At 38.8% G+C, this 18353-nt stretch overlaps 1 protein-coding gene across 1 annotated transcript in view; it reads right to left on the reverse strand.

Annotated features, from left to right (window-relative positions):
* HBS1L (HBS1 like translational GTPase) overlaps positions 1–18353 on the reverse strand; it is a 63691-nt gene that overhangs the window by 7475 nt on the left and 37863 nt on the right. The window contains exons 6-12 of the mRNA XM_079297955.1: positions 16053–16309; positions 15431–15596; positions 14291–14408; positions 11630–11776; positions 10911–10985; positions 10035–10152; positions 9784–9852 (exon numbers count right to left, since the gene is read on the reverse strand). Coding sequence (XP_079154081.1) covers positions 9784–9852; positions 10035–10152; positions 10911–10985; positions 11630–11776; positions 14291–14408; positions 15431–15596; positions 16053–16309 — 950 coding nt within the window. The remainder of the gene's footprint in view (positions 1–9783; positions 9853–10034; positions 10153–10910; positions 10986–11629; positions 11777–14290; positions 14409–15430; positions 15597–16052; positions 16310–18353) is intronic.

The following is an 18353-nucleotide window of genomic DNA, read 5'->3' on the forward strand; positions in this document are numbered from 1 at the left end:
TAAGCCCCTTAATTTCTAGCAATATTATTTAATTCAGGACTTTCTCACTATAATTACAGATAATAGGAATATGACAGACCTCTCATAATAATTCTCATGCATACAGGTGCAAATTCTTATGCCATTTACTGTTTAACTGAATCAGAATCCTAAGACTCTGTCTGCACATTACTTTTTACTCCTGGAAAAGTCAAAGATTTATTCAGTTTTATTTACTATGAGAAACAATTATAACAGGAGATTATTTAACTATTTCTGTATAAAAGATTGGTAAAGTTTTTGTCTTCAATGTCCTAAAAGTCTGTTCATCATTTGAATAATATGACAATTATTTTCTCACATATGCTACACATGTACTTTCATGCACATACACCTTAACAAATGCCTCATACTCTTAGCATGTGTTTGCAGGTGTGCTTAAAAAGAACTCTCTGAACTGATTCTACAATGTCATTTTCAATATCCACACAAACAGTAAATAATCTTTTGCTGAACATCAGAATTCAGTTATATAAGCAAGCATCTTAGTATTTTGTGTCTCACATTAAATTAAAAGCTAAATTTAAAGCTGTATTTGAAAGAACAAGTTGATCTCAAATCTTGAGGTCACTTACTACCAACTTGCTCTTTGCATTAATCGCAGCTATTGATGAAGGCTTCTGTGTAATGAATGCTTCCACCTTTCTATCTGGAAAAATATTAGCAGTATGTCTGCATGCTAATTTCCCTCTATTCATTCCAGAAAATGAGATGAAACACAGACAATTAACAGATTGTGGGAGTCCAGGGTTTTTCCCTGGCTCCTTTGGGGGTGCAAAAACCTCCCTGGCAGACCCCTCAGAGACCCCTGAGTGCTGCCCAGGAGCTGCAGGGGCTGGATTTGGCTCCTTGGGAGAACCTGCCCACATTGAGAGAAGAGACACAGAAAATAATGATGAGTAGAGTGCAAATTAGAATGTTAGAACGTAGATAAATAGGTTTTCTTGAATGTTTATGATAAGGGACACGTGGCCAAGATGGAGAATTTGGGGGGTGGACACCTTTTCCTCCTTCTTCTCCATGTCATCCATGTTGGGTGACACATTGGCCTCTTGGATTGGTTGGGGTCAGGGCTGGACCATTTAATAAAATTGTATTGTATTGGTAAAATTTTGTAAACATATAATACGTAGTACTAACTATATAAGATAAGCCCTGCCTTGACCAGGCAGATTCCACCATGGATGCCAGGCTGAGCAGACCGCTGCTGGCCAGGCAAAGTGTCCCAGAGATAAGAAACAATAAACTGTCCTTGGAAAAAGAGAAAACTGTCTCCGGCAGTCTCTCTCCAGTCTCTTCGGGGAAAACCAGGTTTTGAACCACCTTCGTGTCCCTCTGGGGTGATCTCGGGGCAGAGGAGGAACCCCAGACTGGGACACCTGGCGTCCCTGGCTGAGCATTGACATCTGGCATCCCCCTGGCTGGGCAGTGACATCTGACGTCTCTGGATGCACCGCAGCCCACAAAGGTGGGTGCGGACCCCCAGAAGGGCAAGCTCAAGAAGACGCACAGAGATGGAGGAGACCCCCCCAGGCAGAGACATTTGGCACGGACCCTGGTGGATCCTTGTAGCCTGCAAAGGCAGGTACAGACCCCCAAAAGACAGAACTTCAGAAGAGGCACGCTGTTGAAAAGGACTTTGGAGGAGATTTATGGCCCTCTGCCAAGAAAAGCCGAGTTCCAGACGCGAGTCGGAGAGGAGGTGTCCCGGGAAGCCTCGCTCCTGTGCACTGCTGGTCGGTTTCAGGAACCTCCGAATCGATTTTGGACGGATTGCTTTTGGGTAAGATGGTTCAGAATCAGACACATCATAGGATTCCCACCTAGCCATGAGCAGGGGGTGGGAGGTTTACGGCTGCCTTGCTATCAGCAGGCGGAGAAAGCAATTAAAGTTCCTCAGAGACTGGGGAAGGATTCTCACCTAGCTATGAGCTGGGGGAGGGAAGTTTATGACTGCCTTGCCAGCAGCAGGTGGTTCAGCAAGGGCCTTGCCATCAGCAAGGCCAGGGGAAAAATTAAGTTAGAAATATTTCCAAGTGAGTTGCAGGACATACATTTTTGCTATTTCACCCCTTCAGAAACCCTGACCCCAGAAGGCGGGAGGGCGCTGCAGGCGACTCCCCGGGCGTGGGGGACAGAGGGGAGGGGGACGGGACCACGGAAAAATGCGGGCTCAGTGCCGCAGGGATGTCCAGGGAGGGGCAACCTGCGGGAACTGGGACGCAGAAGGACAGGACCATGCGGGCGGCTCTCAGCCCAAAAGGGGGAGGGAGCGGCAGCCTTCACACTGACCGGGACAAAAACAGGAAAAAAGCTCGAGTTCGGTGCATTTAGCTGCAAGGGATGTCCAGGGAGGGGCAACCTGTGGCAATGGCTGGGACGCAGGAAAGCGAGAATTGTGAAAAGACACAGACAGACCTGTCTCCAGCTGTCAGAAATGCTGGGGGAGGAGATGAATGCCCTGTTTCAGGGAAACCTGAGTTGTCCACATTAGAACTGGCAGATTCTAATGGGGAGAGAAATTTATGCTTTTTAATTCAAAGATGAAAAAATTAACAACTTTGAAGCAATTGCAGGCAGCTGCCCGGACAGAGCCGGACAGAGCAAACCCAGGCACAGCAGCGTGAGGTCACAGCCCAGGCTCACCGAGAGAGGGGGGGGAGGCACAGCCACCCTGCTCCAGAGGCTCCAGCAGCACCCCCACTGCTCCCCCTGTGCCTGCACAGACCCAGTGCTGCAGACGGGAGGGGAATGGGGCATGGAGAGAGGCCAAGAGCTGCTTTTTATCTATACTGTGGAGAACAAACAGAACAAGGGAACAGGACAAGAGAGTCAGTTTTATTTTCAGTTCTTGTATGTTAAACTAAAGGTGTTTGTTTTTGCAATTTTGTTAAAAAAAATAGCTGAAACTTTAAGAATGGTAAAGGTATTTTAATAGTATTAGGTATTTTAATAATTGAAGGTATAATAAGGTATTTTGTATTTTATTTGAATATATATCATCTATATTTAGTGATTTGTTATTGGTCAGATATGAGTGGACATTTATTTAAATGTCAACATTGAGTTTTAATTTTCCTATAGTTAATGGTTTTAGAGAAGCCAGTTTATAAGTATTTGCAATATTGTCAATATAAATCAATAGATTTTGAGTTGGATTTTAAAATTTAAATTTAGTTTCTGTATTTAATTTTAAAAACACTGTAATAAGATTGTATGAATTCTATATTATAGAATGATTTTGTTTTCTGTTTCATTGTTTAATTTGAAATCTTTCAATACTTTAAGTAAGTTTTGGAAAGCCTCCAGATACGTCCTTGAATCAAATGTATGAAGATAATCAACTAAGTTGTGAACTTAATGTTTCTTTATTTTCCTTTTATTAATTCTCTCTTTTATTTTGGCAGGTCTTTTGTGACCTGACACTTTGATATCTTATGGTTTTGAATATTTTGCAGAATTCCAGAAAATTATTTGAGCTTCATTCTCAGAAAAAAAATTTTAATGTTATGGTTTTCCTAAGTTGTTATCATAGAAGCACTGCAGTGTCTTGCCATGTTCAAAGTATCTTACTCTAAAGATGAATTTTAGAGAAAATGAGTTGCCAGAGGAGTTTGATTTCTTTTTGAAATGTTTAATTGCAACTTTGTTGTTAAGAGTTGTGGTTTATTTCTTTAATAAGAAGATGTCAGGGAGTTCTCTTCCAATTAGAGTTTAGGCTCTGGCCAAGCCTTAATTCTGACTGAAAGAGAAATTGTGTAAACCCAGGTGTTTTCTGCATCAAAATAATATTCCAATCGTTTGGATTGACAATTTGACTTATCAATATAACAGCTGAAGCTGACTTTGAAGTGAATTTGGTGTTCATTTTCCGGAGATGACCATCTAATTCCTCATTGAATCAAGGTTTGTCAGCTGTCTGCAGACCCTGAGGTGATGACACAGTTTGTTTTTTTTAAATTGATAATCATCTAATCTTGTAAATGTATGCCTGTTGTTTAAAGTACTGTTAATTATTGTATTGTGATTACTTGCAGAAGATTGTAAACATTGGGTTTGTTTTTTTGTTAGATAATAGTTGAAATAATAATTGAGGGAAAATTTTCCAGTTTTGATCAAAAATATAGAGACAGAGAAAGTTGAAAAGCTTACAAAGTAAGCATTTGGGGGAAGGGTTCTGTTTTTGTCTCCACAGAGAGAGGACGGAGATGGTTGAAGCCTGCAGCAAGATTGGAACACCACAACATATAGCTTCAGTTGTCAAGGAGCAAATGACGGAAGTTCTTCAAGAACAACATGAAAAGATTTTTGCAAATTTTAAGAAGAAAAAGAATCCATCTAAAGGACAATGCTACGACTGTGGAATTTTTGGACATTTTAGGAAAAATTGTCCTCAATCCAGAAAGACTTCCAAGCCAACAGAACTTTACCCTAGATGTCGCAGAGGAAGACATCTGGCAAGTGAATGTTATTCTCTGACGGATGTGGACAGAAAACCATTGCCACTGCCAAAAAACACGAAGTGCAGGATCATCTTGTGCTACGACAGAAATGATGGCAGTGCAACAAGGAACAGCAACAACACCGGCACAGACAATACAGTTGTCGGGGAGCGTCAATCTGACTCCCTCAGCAGGGCGTTAGGGGACATCCCCTGTGACAGAGATTTGCTGCCCAGGAACGCAGTACATCCTGTCAGCTTCAAAAATGACTTGTTTTTTTGAATGAAGAACCTGCATCTATACGTACAGGACTGAAAGCACCGTGCCGAAAGAGACAAGATTTTTTGATAATGGGCAGAGACCGGTGCAGCAATTTTGGACTGACAATGTATCCTACTGTTGTTTCAGTAGACTGTTTCGAAGAGATGACAATTTTAGCAAGGGCTCTTCGACCCCCATTGACAATTCCACAAAATACTCAACTGGCAAAAGCGAGTTGCATCCATTGGAGCATCAAGCAATGCTGGTGATGGGCGAAGGGCATCCACACTACAATGACCATGTCGAAGTACACACGTTATGGTTGAAGTACATAACCCGTGAACAGCCAACTATTACTTGGGACTTGATAGACCATAACAGGAAAACATCCATCACAGGGATGGTGAACACCGGACGTGACAGTGATTTCATATATTTTCTGACCTCGAGAATGGAACTTGATTGTACCTTTGGATCAAATCACAGGCATTGGAGGAAGTTCTGTATGCCTCCAAAGTGAAAATTCAATAACATTCACAGGACCCGGACAGAAGACAGCTATTACTCGTGTAAAAGCCATTCACTGTATGGGGAAGAGATCTCCTTTCACAGTGGAACATGTACCTGACAATGGATTTTTAGTAGGACTTACTGTGGCACTCGCCACTCCACACCAATACGTGGACTTTTTACCATTCCATTTAGTAGTGTTGGGAGAAGAAACACAGCTATATGGTTTGATTTTTCATTGGGACGAACACAAAAAAGACACTCTTTTAATTATAGAATGGGTTTTCCTACCTTACAGATCTCCAAGGACAATTCTTACAGATTCAGAAATGACAGTACAAGTGATAATAAAGGGAAGAACAAGGTTGATGACAATAATGGGCAAGGACTTTTCAATGAATAATGCGGCAAGGACCACAGATTTCTACAATACCAATGAATCAAAAAATGGATGAGGCAGCAGCTTGGCCTCAATCTCAACAAGTAATACCTTTGAACAGACAAATTCCTACAGAGACACACAGACCTGCAACAGCAGCTCAAGATACTTTAGTTGATTGGACAAATATTCGAATGGACTTGACAAGAAGCAGAAAATGTCCTGCAATTGGGACTGGTGAAATAGCCATGCCAGTGAATTATGACTCACAAGGACAAAACCAAAGATGGCAAAAATTAAATAATGATTTAGTTAAAGATTCAATTAAGACAATTAGAGACTATGGACTGCAATCTTCATATTTTAAACAGTTTTTAAAAGGTATTCTCAATGAATATGACTTGACTTCATGTGACATGAAATCTCTTGTGTCATTGATACTTACTGACACACAAGGACTTATATGGGAGCGCAGATGGAGAAGAGCTTTGAAGGAGCTGCGAAAGAAATACCAAGGTGGTGCTCATGCTAACCTCACCATGGCAGAATTAGCAGGAGACCCTCCTCACAATGATCCAGTACAACAAGCCGCCAAGATTCCAAGGGGAGTGTTGGCAGACATCAAGAAAAAAGGATGTGAACTTCTCTTCAAACAAGATTTAAAAGACTTAAGGACTGACAGTGAAAAATGATTGTTTATATGCTGTTGTATCTTATTTTTTGTCAACTGTATTAGGTGAAAAAGAGGATTTACCAGTGATGCAGCCAAGGGAGAATGTTTGGGAAAGTTTAGTATGAACAGTGGGGTTGGAAACAATTTGTTTGAGGCATTCCAGGCAAAAAAGCTATTTTCAACATGTCTGGTGGGATTGACAGTGAAAGAATGGTCCATTCCGGAGGGCATCCCTTCATGGGTGATGTGAGTTGTGACAACTCCTGTGAATGGATGACATGTGTGGGTTCAATTTGTCCCTGTGGCTGTTTTCAAACCAAAAGAATTAGAAATTTTTGCTTCAACAATGGATTTTGGAATTGTATGTGATGTTTTAGGGGTGAAAAAGAACCAAACAATGGATGTTACTCCGAATTAGAATGTATATAGCAATTATATTGTAGTCTCAAACAAACCATCCTTCTGAGTTCTAGCACAGTTATTGTGCCTGGATGGTCTGTTTGACCTTTTTGATCTTTTACGTTTGTAAAAAGAAATTTTGAAAGTAGGTTTTTATATATTAGTGGAGCTTGTTACTATTCTCGTTGCTTTGCCATGCATCATCCCATGCACCCAGCACGCCTTGAACAAAGCTGTGAAAAGGGCTCTGGACAAAACCATGAAGGAGGTCTTTTTGCTGCAAACAGAGGGGGGAGATGTGGGAGTCCAGGGTTTTTCCCTGGCTCCTTTGGGGGTGCAAAAACCTCCCTGGCAGACCCCTCAGAGACCCCTGAGTGCTGCCCAGGAGCTGCAGGGGCTGGATTTGGCTCCTTGGGAGAACCTGCCCACATTGAGAGAAGAGACACAGAAAATAATGATGAGTAGAGTGCAAATTAGAATGTTAGAACGTAGATAAATAGGTTTTCTTGAATGTTTATGATAAGGGACACGTGGCCAAGATGGAGAATTTGGGGGGTGGACACCTTTTCCTCCTTCTTCTCCATGTCATCCATGTTGGGTGACACATTGGCCTCTTGGATTGGTTGGGGTCAGGGCTGGACCATTTAATAAAATTGTATTGTATTGGTAAAATTTTGTAAACATATAATACGTAGTACTAACTATATAAGATAAGCCCTGCCTTGACCAGGCAGATTCCACCATGGATGCCAGGCTGAGCAGACCGCTGCTGGCCAGGCAAAGTGTCCCAGAGATAAGAAACAATAAACTGTCCTTGGAAAAAGAGAAAACTGTCTCCGGCAGTCTCTCTCCAGTCTCTTCGGGGAAAACCAGGTTTTGAACCACCTTCGTGTCCCTCTGGGGTGATCTCGGGGCAGAGGAGGAACCCCAGACTGGGACAACAGATGACATCAAATGTCAAACAGGAAACTGTCAAAGCTGGTACTGGCTAGAAAAGAAGACCGAAGTCACGTTACAGACACCACCAGAATACAGCACACAAAACAACCTGAAGTTGGCTTTGCAAGCACTTGTGGCAACCAGAAACATGAACTGATTCCACATTCTCAACCACTCCCAAGTACAATAAAGCCATTTATCTTTTGTTCAAATCATCACCAGGTCTGGCTTGGTAAACCAATGTGGTCTTTGAAGCCTCAACTCCCATGCTGACTGCTTCCTTAAAAGTGTCAAGTCCCATCAGTTCCCCCTGGAATCAGTGCAAGTGCAAAATGGACAGTGGGGGACAGAATCAGGACATAAAAAGTGGCCCCATTTCTGTGCATCTGGTATTTGGGTTCTGCCAGGACATGTTCTTTGTCCTCAGGATTTGGCTGGGAGACAAGGCATTTTAGGGTCAGATCAGTCATAGCCTAGACAGAATTATAATATCATGAGGACTGATTCAGCAGACAAGGATCAGATCAGGAAACAGTTTGCCTGGAGAGAATGAGTATTAGGAGGACAGTGGAGAATAACAGCTAAAAGCTGGCTGAGGCAGCTGAATCATATATGTGAGCAGCCTTAACAGAGAAAGGGGTTTTCCAGTCTATGTAGGAGTACACTCAGCACTCTCACTTCTTACATACTTCTATGGACAGCTCCTCCTCAGCATGCACAGGTTCTAGAACAGAGCTGAGAACAACTGTTGTTTCATGTACTTGTATCTGCAGCTACTTCCTCTGGTGGCATCAAAGTTAATTAAGTTTTGATATCATAATGTAAGAAAAAATAGCCTAAAAAACCACCTAAAAGGCCACATTTAGTGATAAACCCTCTATATGTAAATTGAGTACCTTCCAAAGTCATTATTTTTTTGCATACTTTAGCAAAATAGATGTAGTCAAAAATGCTCATTCTGTGAAATTTTGCTCAACCCAAAAATTATTATTGCTGCTAAAAAGCTGTGATATTATTTTACAAGATCTCAATCAATAATCCTAACACATTTTCCCACAGCTAATGAAATGAAAAAACAAAAAAAAAATACAGAGATGGCATAGATGACAAAACCAGTGGTTTCACTCTAGGGTATGTTCCCATGCAAGTTTTCAATATTTAGCATTATGGCTTCAGTTAAATCAGCTAACCAAAGGCATGTACAATATCTACTGTTTTCTTGAAGGTCCACATGAAAATTGCACAAACCTGGTATTTCCAGGCTTAGACTACTTACAATCAGAATTTTGATCTGTTTTGTTTTTTGAACTTCCCCTATAAACACCTTAAATAGAAAACAGAATTTCTTAAAATATGAATTTTAATGATCATATTTGATTACAAATATTTACAACAGTTCAAATAATGCTGTCATTTAGTTTGCAACATTTTTCAAGGGACCTACAAAATGTTTCACATGGAATGAGTCTAGAAGCTTTATTTCTTCTAAGTTACCTGTAATTGCAAATGACTATGTGGAAAAAAAAAACCCCTCAAGTTTACCATGAAGATCTTACAGGTTCAAGGCAGTCTATTTTCACCAGATAATGAAAATAAGAACGTGTTATAGTTCTTGCTGTTCCTATCTTTATTGATGCTAGGGAATAGCTCACTTCCTTAAATCCTTGGCTGGTTGTAATAGTTTCACCACCACCACCATTTTCTTCCACCTCACCTGTCCAAACTTTTTATAAAAATTAGGGAATGTACCATTTTTCACAACTACAACACTGAACAAAAAAGGAACAAGACAAACTTGTTTAAAATCTAAAACTGGAAAGCAAAAGAGCCCAAAGCCACATGAATAAAAAGTTTGAGAAATATTGATTTAGTCCAGCAGAACCAGTTTGGGAAAGTCCCACAGAACCATGAATTCATTACACAGACAAATAACTGGTCATGCAGATTAGCTTCCTCAATTTCTTTTCTAGTCTCATCTTCAGCAGTACTATTTAAAATTTGGCAAGGTACTTGAAAATATACTATTCTGGTCCAGGACTACGCATGAAGTTCCAATTTGAAGTCTTATTTTGACAGCATTTTTTAACACTTGTGTTAAATATCAGTGAAATGATGGCAAAAATATCATAAAAACAACCAACCTTTAAAAACATCAGCAACACACAGTCTAAATGGTTTATCCACTGATCTCTGCGGTGGCTTGAAAGAATCTGCAAATAAATTGATAAAATCTTTGAGAATGTCTATATGCAATAACTATCTCAGCAACTTCTCAGTTCCAGAAATTAATTATGTTGCATTCCAATAACTTTGTCTCATGTTTTCCCCAAAATGAAAGTTTTAAAACACTGGACTAAGATGCAGTATTTTAAATGAACAAAATTGCACTTACCAATTTGCTCTAACAAACAGTTTCCTTTATACCATTGTGTGAGGTCACTTGACTGACCCCTTGTGACTAGATTTTCACCACCAAGGCCACTTGTTGGGATATAAGCCACATCTGATTCCTAATAAAACAAACAGATGTGAAGCATACATTAACAACAGAATCTCCTAGCAGAAGAAAGAGGTATATTTTTCCAATGTTATGCACCTAAACTTTAAAAGAATAGTTGTCACATTCATATTTCCCCTGGAGAAGGCAGGTTACTCAGTGGATCCATTTCCTTTGTGGTCACCTCTTGCCTGATCACTCTGCTCCAACAAAGAGCTGGAGATACTTAAATATGATGGTATCAATGCTGACAACAAGAAACTGAGCTCAGGAAACAAACTCCTCTGTGTTTGACAAGTAAAACTTCGGTTTAAATTGCAGCTTTATACTTAAGAGATTGCAGGAAGATCACAGCCAGTCCAAATGAATAGTAGTTGCAACTGAGAAAACATGAGAGGAGGGCTCTCATGAGCTCATAATCCACACTGACACCTGCTCCAGTATAGAACTCTATACTGTCATTCACATAATCCTGAACATTAAGATAGACCATTCTTGGTCTCTTCTGCTTTGCAGACAGCGATCCAAAGAAACTACAAGTGGTCTGAATATCCCAAAGATACAGCAGACCTAAACAAAGATGATGATACAAAGAGTATTAAAGAACTGACTGCAAGACTCAGTATCACCCTACCAGGAAGAAAGGAAATGTGCTGCATTATGGGCACATAGCAGCAGCAGGAAAAGTGACACAAAATAACTTGACTGTAGGAAAAGCTCATCCCACCCAAATGCTTGAACAAGGCAACAAAGGCCTCACAAACACTTTACCTTAAAGCCAGCTTGCTTAAGAAATTGGCCAAGCTTACTCGTAATTTCCTGAAATCGTTCCTGTTGCCAATTGACCTAAAATAAAGCACAGATTATGATATGATAATAAAATGATAGATTTTTAACTGTGATTTGAACATACAGCTGCATGTCATCAATTCTGTAGTAGAAACAGATGTGTATTTATAAACATGAGATTTCCAGGTGCATTCATACTTAAATATATAAGAGCATACACACTAGCAATTACTGATCACAAACAACACACCACTAAAATTGCAAGCCCTTTTAACAGTAGCTTTTTTTTTAAGTTTACACAAAATTCAGATTCAGCAAGACATATTCAACACAGTAGTAACTTCAAATATAAATTGTAATCTTTAACAAACTTTACACATGTAAATAAAATTACTGAGTTCTTGGCCTGAATGACCACAAAAATGATCTTACAGATACCAGTGAGATCAACTGTTATGTGCTATTTCCACAAGTAAAAAAGGGACCCCTGCTCATTTTAGCACCAAAATTAATCTTCTGTGTGCTTTGAAAATACACCCATTTATAAAAAGAATGGCATCATAAAGTCTAAACATAAGGGACAGAGCAGGGAAGCAAAGAAACAGTGCTTTCTTATTAGTTTCACAATACTGATCCTTAAACTTAATATCCACAAATCTAGACAGTAGCCCTTCATTTAAATGAAGAAATTAAATGTGTACCTGATCCATTTTATTGACTGCAACAGCCAACTGTGTCACTCCAAGAGAGCGCACTAATAATCCATGCTCTCGAGTTTGTCCACCCGTCTCAAATCCTGCCTCAAACTCTCCTCTGCTGGCATCCACAACCAAAATTGCCACATCAGCCTACATTACGAAAAAAAAAAAAAAAATCAAAAGAGGTTAAGAGGTGGAAATAATCTGAGTAAATACCTCAATCAGTACCATTTCACACAAAATGTACTTTACACAGGAGGAATCCTGATGTGCTCCAAATGTAATTGAAACTGCTCAGTCCCATCTGTATCATACCCACTTTGGTGAGATATTATGGCATTATGTCATCTTAGATCATGAACCAGCACCTCCTGGTTAAACACAGGACAGCTGCTGTTTTGGGGAACCTGTCCCCTTCAATCTATCTACTGTGGATGCTGCACAGATCTAAACAAAAGCAGCCTATGCCCAGAAGCTTTAGAACACAATGTAGGAGTGAATGTCCAGTTCTCCCTGCCTCAGTCTATATGCCTTCTTAGTGAGAAGCTGCAAAAATGACAAGCAAATCACCACACTATAAAACTGGGATTACCAGTTGTACTGTACAGGTGACTCTATGCTGGATGTGAATGCTTCCCAGTCCACTCAAGACACTAGAGCATTAAGAGCAAATAGTCTACAGCACTGCACAAAAGTCAGCATGTAAACACAGGGAAAAACAGATCTTGCTGTTAGCCTCAAAGCTGCTAATATTTCTTGTACTTTCCTACTTTGGTAAATAATTGCCAGTTAGATCATCATTATGTACTAAGTGATGGCAACAGATGTGAACAACAAAGGTACTGGTGTCAGCAGGCAGGTGTAAGACAATTCCAGAGGACTGAGGAGATGGGCATAATGGCAAGAGAGAAGAAAAAGTGGCACTTTCTCCCTTTCCTTAAATGCTTATGCTTCTGAATTCCAGGAAAAGGAACAAAGTCCTGACTCTGAACTTCCCTTGTTCCCTCTTAGGCATGAAACCCTCACAGCTCAGAGACAGCAGGAGTGTGAGAATGGGAAAAGGATGACTGATGAATTTCCTCAGAGCTCCCAGCCTGAGAAGTGCATTGCAGTGAGCATCTTGTTTAAAAAAAAAAGACATCCTGCATTTTCTAAATTATAAATTATAAAAACAGTACCTCAGGACTTACTGAATGTGTATCAAAGGCCAGATGCTGGCCTTGATAAGGCTGATTTGCATTTTGCATAACAGCAGTTGGGGATTCACCTCCTAACAGCATTCTCCACAATAAAAAGGCACTAAAGCCATTTCCAGCCATTGCTTCAGCACTGAGCCTACTCTAATAGGCAACAGAAAGTTGCAAAGTTTCAGTGATTCCTTAACAGGCTCCAGAACAGACCAGCCCATCCACCCTGAGAGCTAGAACAGAGATATCAAGCTTTATTTGGTCAGCCCTGTCTTCTGCTGAACTGATAAAATTGCTGGGGTATCTGCAACTCTTCTCTTAATATTTCTGCCTGGTTACCTTTTTCCCCAAAGAAAATGCTATTTTAACAAAATTGTAAAGAAATAGCACATCTGAGTCAACATTTTCCACTGCTCTGAAACTAAAGATTCACTTCTAATTCTAACTCATAAAATTGCTACAACACATATTCTGCCATATAGATGGCTGTATAAGCACTGCACCATAGTTTGCAAACTTCTGACTATTCTGCAGCCTAACCACTGGGTCACAAGGTCTGAATTCTCACCCAGGCTCTGCTTCAGAGCTAAAACAGAACTTGGAACAAACCAGTCTTCCTGCATTGAAGTTCTCTATCAAGTAAGATCATACTAGCAGTACTCATCCAAGTACTCAACAAAGATCTTAAGATATAACCCATATTTCAGAGAGGCATGACACACTCCACAGCTTAGCTTCGGAGAAAAAAATTGATTAAATCTCTACTTCGAAGAATCAATTTAATTGTTTAAAGAAGGGTACCTTTAAGTGAAAAAAAAAAAAAAAAAATCACTCTTTTTATATCACATAACCATATTATTTTTGCTCCACCTCTGAGATATTGTTTCCACAAATAACTTATCTACAGGAGACTGTCAAGTGCCATACTGAATTCAATGGGTAGTGTCCAACGCTTTTGACTTCACCTACTGTTCCTAAAACAAGTGGCATGCAGTCTCTGCAAATATCCTCTTGACAATATGCATGCATTCTCTATGGACTTTATCTGTCTTCCCATCCCCTAAAAATACACTATAAAGCAGAAAAATGTGTTTTGCTTGACCCATAAATCCTTTTTCTTTAAGCTCAAAATCACTTAAGATCAACCTATAACAAGGCTTTCAGAGAACTACTCATTGAGTAGCCATATACCACATCTGAGTAGCTTTCAAAGCTCAAATGTGATTTTATCAAACTTCAATTTATTATTAAATTACTTGCATAATAAAACCCTCCTCCCAAATGCTGGCATTAAAAAAAAGCAACTACCTTTAATGTTAATCAAACAAATTTTTTTTAAGTTTAAAAAATGCAAAGATATGCTAACACCATCAATGATTCCATTCCATCTTAGATTTTAAAAGAAAAAAAAAAAACAATTTAAGAAGAAGTTAAAAATAACACTGATACTGGAAAAAGCATTTTAGACCAAATTTACCTGTGCAGCTCCTGTGATCATATTTGGAATGAAGTCTTTGTGGCCCGGAGCATCCATCAGTGTAATTACTTTAGTTGGTGTCTCGAATTTGGTCATACCCACATCCATTGTCACTCCCCTTTAACAAAGCATACATGTAATGCACCATTAAAACTGCTTTAAAACTTCTCAGACATATAAAGTAAGGTGTTAAGAAGACAATAATCAAATTATGCACTTAATATCTCTCACATTTAGCCTTCAACATAGGGATATCTGCATGTTGGAAGAGAAGACCTCTGGAGCTGCCTTTTAGTAAATCCAGGGGTGAAGAAAAATACCCAGAATTCCAGACTACCATGCACCCATAGACTGTGTCCCAACAATCACAGCAGGAACATGAAAATTGAACTGTATATTTAAATCATTACTGATTATATTTTTGATATTATTTCTTCATAAAAAGGTATCAGAGAAACATAGCTAAGTTTATGAAAAATAGGCAGCATAAGACTGTAGAGATACAGTTACACATTTGCAAAGATCCACAGACAGATTTCCTGATTACCAAGGAAGGATTGCTACACACTTGGACACAGTTCCACATCTCACTAACCTCCACATGTTCTGTATGACACATAGGATAGGATCCATCCCATCAAATGCAAACACCTACCACACACATCTGTATCTGGGCTAGTCATCTGCATCTCCCTTTACTGACAGTCAAGACAGACAGGAACTTTCAAGGGACAAAACATCTTGTAGTAGCAGATACTTTTAGTATGCTACTTCTAAAAAACAACAAAAAAGTCCCCCAAAATCCCAAATATTTACAGATGACTCCAGAAAGTTTTTCTTTTTTTTTAATAAAAAACTCAGAGCAAAGAGAAAATAGAATCAATCAAAAACAGTAATTTGGAAAACTCAGTTCAATATAAAAATTTAATTTTATATGTCATATTTCAGATTAATAAAGACCTTTTATAAAGCATACAAATAAATTGTTAATTTAATTAATTTGTACATTTTATTGTAAAAGTAATGTAAGCCACATGTGATGAACTGACACTTCAATGCTTAGTTTATTACACTAATATTTTCTAACAAATTGTGTTCTTACACAGAAAAAAGGTAATTCCCATCAAAATGCATTTCTACCTTTCTCTTTCTTCACCAGTTTCATCCAAGACCCATGCATAGGCAAATGAAGCTTTACCAGCCTTTTTAGATTCCTGTTCATATTTGTGCATAGTTCTTTTGTTCACATTTCCCAAAAGGTAGAGCAAATGACCCATTAAAGTACTTTTGCCTGCATCAACATGTCCTGTGGAAGAAAATAAATATTACAACAATTTTATTCATTTATGCAATTTAGGTATAGCTCAAGAAATGTACTAAACATATGAACATCACATGCACTGATAATGCTTCTGTAATCCATAGAACTTCATAATCCTGTGAGACAGATACACAGGAAGACAATTTATTGTAACACCCAGTTAGCACAACAGTCATAGAGCATTTCAAATTCATGCTAAAAAGTGCACTCTGCAGCAATGAAACCAAACCAAACATGTTGTGTATGTTCAAAGGGATGCTAAGTCAACCAAGTCAAAGACATCGGAATGCAATCCCTCCAAAAAAGGCAGATACAACTGAAAAGAGTATGAGATTTCCCTTCCATAGACTCAGGACAGTTTTGCTTCTACATCACTTCCAGATTCAATAAAGGCAGTCTTTAAACTTTATGTTTGTCAGAAATGTAACTTAACAGTATTACCTATTACCACCAAATTCAGCAGTTGCTTTCCTCCTTGTCTCTTCTCCAACTCTGCTTTCACATCTATTTGTGGTTTTGCCTTGTTTGACTTTTTTGCTGGAGTAGGCACCATATTCTGCTCTTCTGAAACCTGCACCACTTGGGGTGAAAGAGTGGATTTTGAGACAGCCTCAAGTACCCCAGAAGCTGCAGTGGCATCTTCAGGTAACAGTCCTTTCTGAGGTGTATTAGTGTGGCCATTTTCCTCAGCAATTGCACTAGGGAAAAAAGAAAACAAAGAATGCAAATGGCAAAGAAGACACAGGAAGAGGGGGGAGAAATTAAGTTTTCCCTTCACTATCATGTAAACTCCAAGGAATATGTGATAAGCACATTAAGGTGGAAGCAGCTGGATAAAAACTGCACAGATACTAGCTCTGAACATCTTGTCTGAAAAGCAGCACTGTTTACAAAAGCAAGATAAAAAGAAATCTTGCAAAATATAAGAAAAATATAAACAAGCTTTCCATAGACCCCTCCTTTAACAGGAAAGGACAATTATGCAGAACTACCACAGAGCAGGTTTCCTCTGAACTAAGAGCCCAAGTCAACTTTGAAGCACAGATCGTGAAACAGTTTCCACGTACAGTACCATTACTACAGTTGAACATAGTAATGCTTTATTCTGAGAAAAGCAATATAACATAAAGAGCTTATATTAAGCACATGTAAACTGCAATTTAAAGTGCAATGCTTATATAGAACTATAACAGATGAGTAAAGATTTATCAATACTGAAAAAAAATTTCTTTCATGCATCAAACAAGGCACCTAGAGATCTGGACTCTCAGACTCCCTTTTTTCTAACACCCTGTTAACCCACAAATCACCACACTAATCCTAATGATAAATAATCCTAAATATATTCTTTTCTTACACTCTTTTTTTATCTGCATTTTGAAATGAATGCATTTTCCTGATTTACACAAGTTTTCTGAGATATTATATTATTCTTTACCTATCATAGCAAAGATGATCACTAAAAACAAACTAAGCAACATTTTAAAGACAGCAAAAATTTTCTCATTGCCTGACAGAGCTGCATGGTGAGGCATTAATATAAGAAACAAGATCAGTACCATCATGCTGCAGACTGCTTTCTCTGGAACAGGTTCATGCAGGCTCTCAGAGTCAATTATTTCCACATCCACAGCAAAATCTTCACTTTCCACTTTCTGTTTATATGCCACAATTACCTATCCAGTTTTAATCTTTTCAACTTCCACAAACAAAATTGTTTGTTTTGGTACTTTAGAATCCCACATTGTGATATCTCAGCTTTTACTTGACATTACTTCTCATTTTCTGTCTGTGTAGGAGTATTTGCACTGCATTAGTCCCTTTCCATTACACAGATCTCATGGAACAATAGTCTTAACACGTTAGTCTCCTAAATAAAGCTGATGAAGAGTTATGAGCTAAAAAATTGAACATTATAAATGTTCAGATCAAATGCAAACTTAAGCCTCTCATTAGAGCACTAAGTAACATGGGACATTTTATGGCTTCCCCTTCTTCCCCATGTTTCAGAACCCACCTCTGTTATCAGTACTGCAGCAGACTGACTGATTTTGACACCTTTTCATAAGGCCCAAAGCCAAGTTTTTCTCTTGATTGTTGAGACCAAAGTAGAAATTCCAACACTCATTTTTTTGGCTGCAGTTCCAAAAACCCAAGGTCAGGTTCTTGCCTCAAGGCTGGATACCCAGGCATGCTTCCCAAATTAGCTAAACAAACAACCTACTTTGTGCCAGCCATGGTGGTTGCAGGGGTATAGATGGTACCTGTGCTTCTGCATAATGGATAGACAATTCTGTATAAAATCTATTTGATATTAAATAAATTATAGATGCATAAAGTCTTATTTATATTTTTGTATTAAAATATTTTCTAAAAATAAGTTAGTCTATCAAAATATTCTAACCCACTTGTAGGAGAAGGACAAGTTTCTATCAAACTACTGCCTTGGGTCACACAGTCTTGACATTCTAGAATTCACACTACAAAGTCAACTATTCTGTATCACCAACTATCACTCCAATGTTACAGATAGCATTGCAGCTTGACAAGCTGAATAACATTTACAACACTTGATTCTCTAAACCAAAACAATAGCTGGTCATCATTGCTTTACATGTAGCCATGAAAAAAGTTGATTACACATTAATTATTCCACAGAGAAAAAAAGTCACTACAACTATTCATGCTTTCTTTTACTGGAAAAGGTAAGTGCATTTCTGTAAGGTTGAACAGAAGCCTCCG

Source organism: Erithacus rubecula, assembly GCF_903797595.1.
Source record: "Erithacus rubecula genome assembly, chromosome: 2".
In the NCBI taxonomy this organism is placed as follows: domain Eukaryota; kingdom Metazoa; phylum Chordata; class Aves; order Passeriformes; family Muscicapidae; genus Erithacus; species Erithacus rubecula.